The following is a 13627-nucleotide window of genomic DNA, read 5'->3' on the forward strand; positions in this document are numbered from 1 at the left end:
AGGTTTATTTTATATAAATACAGCACTGACATCCATACAGCAGTGGATATTAACATGCACACGTCCACATTTGCCTTGAAAAACAGTGGAAAGTTGAACATGCACGCGCTGTGTGTGTGTGTGTGTGTGTGTGTATGTAACAACATTGTGTGACAGTCATCATTCCAGAAAGGCTTGAGTTAGCTCCACAACAAATACATCAAATAATCATTGGAAAAGTTCTTACTGTAGTATTTCTCACAAACGTTACGTGAGATCTGCTTACTTCATGTCAGTCACTGTGCTGTTTCTCTGACGAGGCCGAGCCAGAGTTCGAGGCACACTCTGACAGGCACATGGAAACAGTGGGCGGGGAAAACCAGCATTAAAGGCACAGGCAACAAAAACAGCTACAAGATGTTCAGAGCTTAAATTACAGCATTCTGAAAGGTATAAAGAATAATCTGATGGGTGTTTTAAGCTGAAACTTTACAGACACATTCTGAAGACACAAAAGACTAATCTTAACTCTTGTAAAAGGGGTAAAATACGTGCCCTTTAATAAATTTTATGTAACTTTATTACATAAATAAGAGTGACTATTTATTATTAGTTGTGCACTGTTACTTTCTAGTTTTGATGTTCACAAAATATTCATCTCGCTCTCTAAAAATATGAAAAATCAAACATTAAAAACTTTCAAAAAATCATTAAATTGTTGATGATTCTCAAATCCATAATTGATAAGTTTTGTTCCTCAATGTTTTTATTGGGTTCTATACAAGTATATTAAAATTACATTTAAAAAATATTGTGTTAATTAACTTTGAGATGGGGCAACACGGTGGCTCAGTGGTTAGCTCTGTCGCCTCACAGAAAGAAAGTCGCTGGTTCAAAGACATGGGCTATAGGTAAATTGAATAAACTAAATTGGCTGTGGTGTGTGTATGTGTGTGTGTGTGTGTGTGTGTGTGTGTGTGTGTGTGTGTGTGTGTGTGTGTGTGTGAATGAGTGTGTATGGATGTTTCCCAGTACTGGGTTGCAGCCGCTGAGTAAAACATATGCTGGATACGTTGGCAGTTTGTTTCTGCTGTGGCAACCCCTGATTAATAAAGGGACTAAGCTGGAAAAAAAAATGATAAATGAATGAACTTGGAGATAATTTGAAGCAATTAAAAATACATATTAAATTAAATAAGAGACATTTTGTAAACACAAATCTGAATACTTGAAGAAAACAGAGTTTTGTGCCTTTAAATGAGATGGATTCTTATGTAAAAGCCTTTAAGATAATGAGAACTAAAGTGCAATAAATCTTAAAAATATAGCTACAGGACAAAAAAAACTACGAGAAAAATAAATATTTTTATTTATAAATGATATAGGCCTAAATTCTGCACCAGTTCTATCAATTATAATGCAAATATGTTCTGATTTTTCCAGATTTGTAATACACACACTTTAGCAAAGACATGATGCTGCTCGAAGGCGGAATGGGCTTTTTGAGCTTCCACGCGCCCCCTAATGGCCTTGATGTAGTATCTTATTGGATTCAGCAGCGCGGCGCTGCCTTCTGGTGGAAGCATCTTACATTTTGAATTACGACATTTAAACTAAAGTACTGCGTTAATGTGTTTCCATCGGTTGACTTTATGTTTCTGTAACCTCTGTTTTGTAACGGTGTACCACTTACACTGTGTATGTTCATGAGTGTGTGGAAGTCCACAGTGACGCGTGTTTTCATGATGGAGATTCTGGGCAGCACGTTTGATGATTCGGTGTTTGAAGAGTCGCGGGACAGAAGAGTCTCCGCTGCTCTGCCCACATACCAGCCCAAAATCTGCGAGCCTTTGGTCAGTACTACATTTAATACACAACTAATACACAAACGACACATGTATTCCACGCTATTATCTCATGGTATGCACAATGCAGCTTAAACTTCGAGTTGCTTCCGAGAAAACTATGGTAATACTATGGTAATAATTAGTGTGAGATACAGTAGCATGCCATTTATAACGTGCCATTACATATAGACATTTTCGTGGGAATTGTATTGTACTGCATCATAATCCTAAACTAAAGATGTTCCTGTCTTAATGTAATGTATTGTATAGCTATTTAACTTGGGTCATTTTAGATAATTTATGATAATTATATATAATTAGAACATGTATAATTATACAAGTGTTTCTGTTCCCACGGTCATAATATACACAATACATTTGCGCACAAACACACACACACATAGGCTAAACACAACAAAAACATCAGGCAGTTTGCAGAGATTCTTGGCCTTGGGCACCAGTGGACATTTCAGCACCACAACGGACCAAAACGCACAGCAAAATTGGTGAAGAAATAGTTTCCAGACAAAAACATTAAAGTTTTGCAGTGGCCTAGCCAGAGTCCTGACTTAAACCCAATTGAGAATTTGTGGATGGAGGTAAAGATCGGGGTTGATGGAAAGGAGACCCTCCAATTTGAAAAAAGTGGAGCTCATCGCTAAAGATGAATGGTCAAAAATACCAGTGGAGACATGCAAAAATAGGTTGGTCAGCAATTATAGAAAGAGTTTGATTGCTGTAATAGCCAATAAAGGCTTTTCCATTGATTATTGAGTAGGGTATGAATAATTTTGGACCTGCTACTTTTAGTTTAATCGTAAATAAAACCTGATAAATATATATATATATATATATTTGCACAATGATGATCATCCTATCTTTTGGAAGAAGCCTGGGTCATTTTCAAACCAAAATTAAATTAAAATAAAAAACTTGCAATTTGAATAAAAGTCATTTTAAGTCAGAATTTCCCAAGGGTATAAATAATTTCGGACTTAACTGTAAGTATACAAAATCATTTCAAAATCACTAAATATTCCTAAAGAAATAACATTTTACTTCAGTTTTATTTTATTTCAGTAATTACCTGAAGGTCATTTAGGTAATACATTTACTTTTTCATTTTATCAAGTGGTTTTGTGAAGATGGAAATGAAGAGGATTCACTAGAAGAGCAAAAAACCTTGAAGTTTCGAGGAGATCTGGCCTACAGGAGGAAACAGTACCAGGTATAAAAAGCTGAATTAATTAAAAGCTCTCATTATTAAGTGATGTTTTGTAAGCTCATCAGTGTGTCGTGCCATTGACAGATCGCTCTGGATGATTATGCGTCCTGTCTCTCTCTCGTACCCGCTGGAAACACATCAGTGAAGAGAGACGTGCTGGAGGGAATCGCACGATGCTGCTGTCATCTAGGCAAAAAAGACGAGGCTCTTAATGCCTGTGAGAAACTGGTAAATAGATCAATACTGTTCAACCTTTTCCTGATTCAGTTTATTTACTCAATTCTAAAATACATCTCTTGGGTTGTTTTGCCTTACTATTGATTAAAGGGATGCATTTTCCAAGGTGTAACATAAGTCTGAAGTCCCTAGAGCAGGGGTGCCCAAACTCGGTCCTGAAGAGCCGGTATCCTGCAGATTTAAGCTCCAACTTGCCTCAACACACCTGCAAAGATGTTTCTTGAAAGCCTTGTAATAGCTAGATTAGCTAGCTCAGGTGTGTCTGATTGGGGTTGCAACTAAACTTTGCAGGACACCAGTCCTCCAGGACCGAGTCTGGACACCCCAGCCCTAGAGTGTGTATGTGAAGTTTCAATGCTCAAAAAAGCCCACAAATAATGTTTTATATCTCTTTGAAACTGCCCCTTTTAGACTTTAATCCAAATTGTGCCGTTTTGGTGAACATCAACTTAAATTTAAATGAGATTATGCTCCCAATCCTTTTTTTTTTTTAAAGAGAGCGGAGCTACAGACTGTTTACAATAAAGCCTGTTTCACACCGCAAGTGTGAGCAGCGCATGTTTTTTGGCGTCTGTGTTAACAGATTAGAGCTTTCATGCTGCACGCAGAAGCTGCGCATTAGCGCTAGGCATGAGCATCGCTGAAGTAGCAGTGCCATAATAGTTTCGGTGCTGGGACTATTTTTGCTGCACTGCGAATGACAAAAACAAATTGAACCACATTAAAAAGTAGCAATTTTACCCAATAAATGCATCTATATCATCCACTGATTTATATATATATATATATATATATATATATATATATATATATATATATATTCAATCAAATGACCTTAAACGATTAAAAACGGCTTCAAATATTTATGCCCGAACTACATTAATTAATTTTAGTATTAATTTTGCTTAGTAAGTTGCACACCAGGATTTTTAAATCTTTTAAAATACGCTTCTTCTGCTCACGAAGGCTGCATTTATTTCATAATAAATACAGTAAAAATTGTAAAATAGTGAAGTGTTATTGCACTATAAAAACGGTTCAAAAGTAGTTTATACTTTAATAAAATCCAGTGATTTTTCAGTGATTTTAATGATGAAATTTCAGCTTCATTACTCCAGTCTTCAATCACACAATCATTTAAAAATCACTCTAAAATGAGTTATTACTATTATTAATAGTATTATTATTAATGGTAATAGTAATAAAAAGCAATAATGCCTAGATTCATATTTTTATTTGAAAATACATACAGTTGTCACACAACCAGCGATTGCTTTCCAGACGTGGTTCTCACACGAACTCAAAACTACATTTCCGCATTTCCCAGGACTACATTTTCATACATGCACTGCTCCCAAACACGCACGCCTGTTCATTCATCTATCCTGATTGCAATCACCAGCTGAACCTTGTCACAGACTGATATCCCTCCATTCATAAGCCACTCATTCATGCTTCCAGTTTGCCGAGTCTTGTTTGCATTTTGTGACATTACAATGCGGTTCCCTGTCTTGTTTCTCCGTGTCTCGATCCTAGCCTTGCATCCTTGTTATCCTGTGTAGCCGCCTGCCTTTCGACCTTTTGCCTGTTTAACGTTTATGATTCTGGACTGCCTTAATATACCCGTTTGCACCTGATGACCACTGCTTGCCTGACATTGAATAAACCTGCATATTGGATCTTACCTTCTGTTGTGAGTGTCACTCCCCCCAGTCGTTACAACAGTAAGTAATAAATACATATTTAATAAATAAATATTTTTAAAAAATTTACATTTAATAAATACCGCCTTGATGAACAGAATAATTTAATTAATAAAAATAAAAAATGAATAAAAAACGGACCCCAAACTTTTGACCGGTAGTGTATGTATATTAGTATTGAACAATGATTATTGTATTGGGTTATAGAGACCAAAATAAAGACAGACATTCTGACACGGAATCCACATTTTTAAAGGAGTCTAACTGACTTTAGCATTGTTTTCCAGATAAAACTTATACTTAAAGATACTTAGCATTTTTCTTAAACATCTACAAACATATTATGGCTAGTGATGAGTCGTTCTTGAATGATTCGTTCATTTTTGAACGAATCTTCAATATGACCCAGAGGACTACGGGTCCTCTCAGGGAGTGATTTGTTTATCCGCGCGTGCGCACATTTGTGCAGGTGGTATCGTTCGTTTCAAGTCTTTTGAGTCGTTCATCGCGGAAAGGCAGAAGCCAATCATGTGCGTTTAGAGCCGGAAAAAGAATTGATCCGTTCATCTCTCGAGTCTTCTATTGGGTCTCAGTCGTTCGTTGATCACAGGCCAGTCATATGCGTTTAGAACCGGATAAAGAATTGATCCGTTCATCTTTCGAGTCCTTTATCAGGTTTGAGTCATTCGTTCATCACAGGCCAATCATATACGTTTAGAGAAGGAAAAAGAATTGAACCATTCATCTCTCGAGTCCTCGGGTTTGAGTCATTCTGTCATGACGTGATGAATAAACGACTCAAGAACCAGCAGACTCAAAAGGTGAACTAATTATCATGGATCCTATCGGCTCAGACAGTGTACATTGGCTAAGATTGTATGTGACTGTCAGTGTAACGTGAATAAACCACTGACATTTGAAGACACGAAGAGGTGAGCTGAGCAAAGAAACAAAAATACCTTCATAGACAAAAGAGCAGGTAAACATTGAATTATTATTTTCTCCTTCTTATAGTATTCTATTTGTGACTTTTTTGTCGTGTAATCAACCTTTTGGGCAAGTTGTAGATGTGTTTAGAAGCAATTAGTGACATTTTAATAATATTTTGGCAAATTAAACCAAATGAACGAAATTACTCAAAAAAGATTCATTCATCTCGATGAACAAGACTCAAAGATCTGAGTCAGTAAAATGATCTGAACTTCCCATCACTAATTATGGCATGCTTTAGAAGTGTCAAAAACATACAGTTGAAGTCAAAATTATTCGCCCTCCTGTGATGTTTTTGTTCCAAATGATTTTCCAAATGGAAATTTTTACAGTATGTCTTATAACATTTTTTTTCGTCTGTAGAAAGTCTAATTTGTTTTATTTTGGCTAGAATAAAAGCATTTTTTAATTTTTTAAAACCAGTTTAAGCCCAATATTATTAGCCCACTTAAGCAATATTTAGTCAATAACTTGCCTAATTAATCTAGTTAAACCTTTAAATGTCACATTAAGCTGAATACTAGTCTTGAAAAATATCTAGTGAAATATTATGTACTAACAATAAAATAAATCAGTTATTAGAAATAAATTATTTAAACTATTATCTTTAGAAATGTGTTGAAAATATCTCCGTTAAACAGAATTTGAGGATATACAGGCGGGCTAATAATTCTGACTTCAACTGTACATACAGCATGTTTAAATCAATCAATGAAAATAAACTATGTTTTTTGGCCAGAGGACAGACGTATCGAACACCTGCCACCTCACCTGCGTCCTGCAGCTGGAGCTCAGTGTTCATGAGCATTACAGAGATCTGACCAGCAGCATCTCCAGCCTCCAGCAGCTCTGTTGTCTTCATCCGTATCATCCGTGGCACTGGCTGAATCTGGCCACCAGCTTTCAGAGACTACTGGAGTCTGACAACCATCCAGAGACATCCAGTGCTGAGGAGAAACATGAAAAACAGCAAGAGACCAAGAACATTTTAAGACTGAAGACCATCATGGGCTTAATTAGAACGAGGTAAGTAAGCCTTAGAGTCGCCATGAAAATCAAAATGTACTCTTCTTATTTGAATGTGTACAGTTGAAGTCAGAATTATTAGCCCTCCTGAATTATTAGGCCCTGTATATTTTCCCCCAATTTATGTGTTTTTTCAACAGTTCTAAACATAATAGTTTTAATCAATTTCTAATGACTGATTTCTTTTATCTTTGCCATGATAACAGTAGTGATATTACTTAGTAAACTTAGTAACTAAATCATTTTGACTAAGGTATGTTTACAAAAACTGAAAGAGTACTGCTGACGATACAAACTAAGGCCCCGTTTACACTAGTGCATTTTAGTTTTAAAACGGCGTTTTAGAATGAAAACGATCCACGTCCATACTAGCGTTTTACCCAGCGTTTCTAAACTGCTCTCCGTCCACACCAAAATGCTGAAAGCGCACATCACGTGACCACACACACACTCTCGGGCAAGCGTTGCAGCATTTCTACCCAAATGAGAGCTGTGCTGGTCGGAGTGCTCATCAAGCATCTACCACTGGATCTTATCTCACTATATTTGCTAAACGTGATATTTAATTAATCTTGTTGTCTTTATCTAACGACATATTCCCCGACTTTGGTCTTTTGAATCGATTACTTGTTCTCAGGTAATGTGTTTTGGCTGAGCGCAAAGATAAGTTAATTAATGTAACCACGTACATTCTGTATATTGACTGATCGCTTGCCTTTATTTCCCATAATGTATAAACTTATTGTGTGTTATACTTTCATAATAGCTATTATTGATTATTAAAACTGACATTTAGCAAAGCAGAGGATACGTTTAGTGCAGGCGTGTCCAAACTACGGCCCGCGGGCCATCTGCGGCCCGCAATCAGTTTTGTGGCGGCCCGCGAGGCTTTTTATAGATATTAATAGAATCTGGCCCGCTATACAAAAATGAACGTAATTCAATAAATAACCACCGGCTATTACATGCATTCAATTAAGCAGCAGTTCTTGTTATGATCTATCTATCTATCTATCTATCTATCTATCTATCTATCTATCTATCTATCTGTCTGTCTGTCTGTCTGTCTGTCTGTCTGTCTGTCTGTCTGTCTGTCTGTCTGTCTGTCTGTCTGTCTGTCTGTCTGTAGTCTGTCTGTCTATATACGAAGTCTGAATTATTAGCCCCTCTTTGATTTATTTCTTCTTTTTTAAATATTTCCCAAATGCTGTTTAACAGAGCAAGGACATTTTCACAGTATGTCTGATAATATTTTTTCTTCTAGAGAAAGACTTATTTGTTGTATTTCGGCTAGAATAAAAGCGGTTTTAATTTTTTTATGAACCATTTAAGGTCAAAATTATTAGCCCCTTAAGTCTACAGAACAAACCATTGTAATAAAATAACTTGCCTAATTACCTTAACTTGTAACTTGATTAACCTAGTTAAGCCTTTAAATGCCACTTTAAGCTGTATAGAAGTGTCTTAAAAATATCTAGTCAAATATTATTTACTGTCATCATGGCAAAGATAAAATAAATCAGTTATTAGAAATGAGTTACTAAAACTAATATGTTTAGAAATGTGTGGAAAAAATCTTCTCTCCGTTAAACAAATTGGGGAAAAAATAAACGGGGGCTAACAATTCTGACTTCAACTGTATATATATATATATATATATATATATATATATATATATATATATATATATATATATATATATATATATATATATATATATATATATATATGCGTGTCTGTGTGATGTGTGTAAAATTTGGCCCGCGACAACGTTGTTTTTTTTTGCATCTGGCCCTCGGCCCAAAAAGTTTGGACACCCCTGGTTTAGTGTTTTCAATGAAAATGAAAGGAGGCAGTGATGTTATATAGGCTCTGTTTTATTATAAACATGCATGCAGTTAAGATGCAGCACGACGCCTCAGCATTTCTGCTGTCTGTTAGGTTGTTAATATCAAAATGAAAATAGGCAGTTCCTTAAATCATGTTTTCATTTTATTGTTGAGAAAGTGAAACAACGTAGCCAGGATGATGTGAATAAGGTTATAAAGTACACTGTTCCCTTTGAAAATTTACCGGACATGTCCTCGAGGGTCTGTTTTCCATATCAAACTTGCGAAGTCCGAACTTACAGGGAGAGGATGCGAGACTGAACCGTGTGTGTAGGCTACTTAATATTGAGGAAAAGCCCCAATCAGAGAGGTGAATTTCAGCAGCCCCACCTCCGTTTTCAGATGTCTCCGTTTTCCCCCATCCACACTAAAGCCTGGTTTATACTTCTGCGTCAAGTGACCGGCGTGACCCACGGCGCATGCAACGCGCGTAGCTGTGCATTTATACTTCTGCACGCTGTCTCTGTTGGTCTGCAATAACACTTCTGAAACACTAGTGGGCAATGAGGTGTAAATGTTCCTCTGTGTCGAGTTTCTTCTCTGCTGTTTTGCTTTTCCTGAACACTTCCTGAATGTACAAGTGGCTCAAACTCGCTCATTTTGAGGCAGGAACCGGCAGACGTGCAACAACTTTAACTATGAGGTAAACACAAAACAAAACTTTCCATCAGGAGCTCCTTCACAGGAATCCAAACTTGTAAACAATCGCTCCATTGGGCTCGCGTCCGGCTCGCGCCATTCGCGCGGCTCTCGGCCCCGCCCAGACTCGTCAGCGCTACCAAGCCGACCAATCACAGAGCTTGCGCTACGCGTCGTTGCGACGTGTAGTTAAAATTTTTGAGAGGTGCACGTCAGCGAAGCTGACGGCCATGGCGAAGGGCTATGCGTCAGCGCCGTAGCATACGCCGGCGTTTGACGCAGAAGTATAAATCAGCCTTAAGACGGGGCAGCAGCGTTTTAGAATGAATACGGCCTCTCCAGCGTTTTCGAAACACTCCAATTTCGGCGCTCGAAAACTCCGGCGTAGTGTGGACGGATGGCGTAACCGTAGCAAAACTTTTTTTTTTAAACAAAAACGCATTAGTGTAAACGGGGCCTAACTTTGCCATCTGAATAAACATAAACAAAGACCACTGATCACACACTTACCAAATTTGTAGAGACAGGACAATCAGCACGACCTGTAACTGCATCTTTTTTTTTTAAAAAGAAGACGAGCTGCAAATTTTACCATTTCCAGATTCGAACAGCTCTCGGGTTAAAAATGTTCAAAACTGATGACCCATGTCTCCAAACAATTCTTCTTCTTCTTCCACTTGTTTTGATTACGGTTGGCAACTTAATGTTGCCTCTCTCTGAACACCATAACAGGTAAAAGGAGTCTTCGAAGCTAGCTATCATGCATAATAATGAAGTTGCACCTCATTCACAATAGAGCGCACCGATTGGCTCGAACCAAGTCTTTCTCATGAATAACCGGCAGCTAGCTCTCTGCAACTCTCACATGGTCGCCCACTGAAGCTAAGCAGGGCTGCGCCTGGTCAGTACCTGAATTGAAGACCACATGGGAAAACTAGGTTGTTGCCGGAAGTGGTGAGTCCAGCAGGGGGAGCTCAACCTGAAGTTTGTGTGGATCCTAACGCCCCAGTATATTGATGGGGACTCTATACTGCTCAGTAAGCATCGTCTTTCAGATGAGACGTTAAACCGGGTTCCTGATTCTCTGTGGTTGTTAAAAGTCCTAGGATGTCCTTCAAAATAGTCCAGAAAAGCGCTTTCTAAATGTAAGGAATTATTATAATTTGAAGAAAGCTGAAGACCTGCAACCGTTTACTTTCATAGCATTTGTTTTTCCTACTATGGAAGACAATGGTTACAGGCTTTCAGCTTTCTTCGAAATATCTTCTTTTATGTTCAACAGAATAAAGAAACTCATAAAGTTTGAAACTACTTAAGAGAGTACATATCACATTTTAAATTTTTGGGTGAACTATCCCTTTAAGAGAACGGACTGATGGGTGGATTCATTTTGTGATTTTTTTTTCTTCTTCAGGATGCTGATTGAAATCCTCCGGGTTCAGCAGTTCTCATTTGTGCTGGAAAACAGCCTGAGAGCTTTACAAGACATTGAGGAAGCTCTACACGTCTTGCAGCCAACAGAGAAGATACTTCAGATGGTCTCTGAGGTCTGACAACATCTTTAACATGAACTGACAATGAACAGCTGTGTTTTTATTAACGTTAACGAAGATGAATAAATACTGTAATAAATATTTTGTTTATTGTTTATAGAGTTCAGATGCAAAACTCTTCTAAAATGAGCTTTTTTTTCCCCACCCTCCTATGTTTATATTCAGTTATTCCTATCAAAGACAATACAAATAACGTATTCTTTGCCATAAAAGTGGAAGTTCTGAGCTTTCACACAGGAGCCTGAGAAAAACGCTCATTTTAGAAGAAATTTTCAGATGGCACTGAGAGGTTTTTGCATCTCTACATTTCTTTAATGTAGTAAATACAATAACTGCATGTCCAGTATTCAAATTTGAAGTACTTCCATTACAAATTTATACTACTCTCATACGTAGTCCTACACAGTATGATTTACTGTGAAAAGCTTTTACGAAAGGCTGTGACCTTAAAAAAAAGATTATCAATTAGAAATGAATTATGGGATAAAATAAGAGATAAAATAAAATAGAAAAACCTTAGATGTAGAAGACATAGCTATAGAAAACAAGAACAAATATAAATTATTTAAAAAAAATAGCTATACAATATGGAAAACTTATAGATTAGAACTATGTACAATACAACCATAGTATTGTATTGATAAAAGTTTTTACAAGTTTAAAAATAGTTTAAGTATAAATATTTAGATGTTTAAAATAAAATTAATATTAATAAATCCGTTAAAATATAATATAATATTGTGAGTAATATATAATATTATATTTATTTTGATTTTTTTAAATTATTATATTTGAACAATCGTTACATTGAGATGTAACAAAACAATAATGTGACAGTATAACACATCACAATCATATTTACATCTCTGTTTTCAATTTAAAAAACAACAACAAAGGCGACACGGTGGCTCAGTGGTTAGCACTGGGTTCATTCCGCTGTGGCGACCCCTGAATAATAAATGGACTAAGCCAAAGAAAATTAAATGAAAGAATTTAAAACAAAACAGGTGATTTTAATTAGTAACATATAATTTTAAATAATGTTATTAAAATGTATTATAATTTTTGATTACAGTTTAATAAACAATTTCCAATATCAAAAGATTTGAAAATAATTCTTACAATGGGGTTTCAGCAGCTGCTTTATGACAAATGCACACACATTTTGATCAAGAAATGTTTTTTTACTTTAACTTTTATTAATATATATATAAAAATTTGTTATGCTTTCAAGCACTCTTGCGCATCTTTGCTATTAAAAGGATATCCATATAATATGGTCACAACATTAAAGGTTATGCAACATTTAACGATGCATTTGATGAAATATGGTTTATTCCATTGGCAATTAAATGAATAGTTGTAATTTTAAAATGAGCATTTGGCAACCTTTATGACTCTTAGACAGTTTAGGTTTATGACGGCACAAAATTTAATGCTAAACAAAATCCATGATGGAATGTATTAACTGGAAAAATGTAATGGGTGGTAACCTGGGACTACATTTTTAAAAAGCATTAGCCAAGATGTTATACCGAACGATCTTAACTGCAGTTTCAGTGACTTTAAACAGTAAATATGAAAAAACAAATGGCTACAAATATTATGATAACATGGTTAGTGGTCTTGTGCTGCCATCTATTGGCTAAAATGGTAGATGACAATTGAAAGTCTGTATTTTAGTGGCTAAAATGGTAGATGACAATTGAAAGTCTGTATTTTAGTGGCTAAAATGGAAAAACAATTGTGATGAGAAGATAAAATACTTGGAACAAAATTAGTGCAAGTAAAAAAAACGACATTTTATTTTTGGTTTGAGTATTTATTTTCAGTATGTTATATGAATTCAATGATAGTTATTCTCAGTTCATACACAAATTAATTACACAAACTGCATGGCGAAAATCTATGTGAACATCAAGTGACTATCTATTTTGACCTTATAACTAGGTGATGGCAGAAGACCTCAATCCAGAGAAGATGAGGGAGGAAACCCAAGATGGAGAGAGTTTATCAGGTCTCTGTGTTAAAGACTTTGATGAGAGATGGTGGAACAAACTCCACAGCAAACTGCAGGAGGACACGACAGCTTTACCATTTCACACAAACCTGCAGGAGATATATCAGTAATACAAACATTTTGCCCTTAAAAATGGATGTGTATCTTATACTTAAATAACATGAATTATACTGTTACAAAGCAGAATAAAGTCGAATGTTTCAAAATAAATAAAGCTGCTACTGACTCAAACATCATGCATTGTGAACTGTAAAACTATAGTTGAAATATTTCATTAGAAAAACAAGCTAATGTTTTAGGGTAATGTTTGTTGTTGTTATTATTGAATTCAAATATTTGAAAAATAAAGAAAAAGTAAACAGAATATCACCATGATACTATTTAACTGCAAATTATTTAATAATAATTTTTGTTTATATATTATAGAGCTTTTATTTTCGAGGAAGATGGACCATGTTTAATTTGAAATGATTTTCTTTCGTTAACATTTATCAAACTTTAGCACTCTGTGGCTGTATC

At 35.9% G+C, this 13627-nt stretch overlaps 1 protein-coding gene across 2 annotated transcripts; it reads left to right on the forward strand.

Moving 5' to 3' along the window:
* The first annotated feature begins 1568 nt into the window (after positions 1-1568).
* zgc:101716 lies at positions 1569-13344 on the forward strand. Of its 2 annotated transcripts, NM_001007425.2 has the most exon segments (6): positions 1569-1832; positions 2959-3054; positions 3136-3279; positions 6721-7007; positions 10950-11082; positions 13039-13344. In NM_001007425.2, coding segments are annotated over 6 exon segments (951 nt in total). In that variant the 5' UTR covers positions 1569-1721; the 3' UTR covers positions 13219-13344.
* The last annotated feature ends 283 nt before the right edge of the window (positions 13345-13627 follow it).

This window comes from Danio rerio, chromosome 16, assembly GCF_052040795.2.
Source record: "Danio rerio strain M-AB ecotype USA chromosome 16, GRCz13ab, whole genome shotgun sequence".
Classification (NCBI taxonomy): domain Eukaryota; kingdom Metazoa; phylum Chordata; class Actinopteri; order Cypriniformes; family Danionidae; genus Danio; species Danio rerio.

Excerpts from the sequence above, each read along its gene's own strand:
- zgc:101716 (XM_087285657.1), top strand. The coding sequence starts at position 6,706 with ATGTTTTTTGGCCAGAGGACAGACGTATCGAACACCTGCCACCTCACC. Across the intron at positions 7,008-10,949 it reads ATGGGCTTAATTAGAACGAG|GATGCTGATTGAAATCCTCC; the intron begins GTAAGTAAGCCT and ends TTTCTTCTTCAG. Across the intron at positions 11,083-13,038 it reads TACTTCAGATGGTCTCTGAG|GTGATGGCAGAAGACCTCAA; the intron begins GTCTGACAACAT and ends CCTTATAACTAG.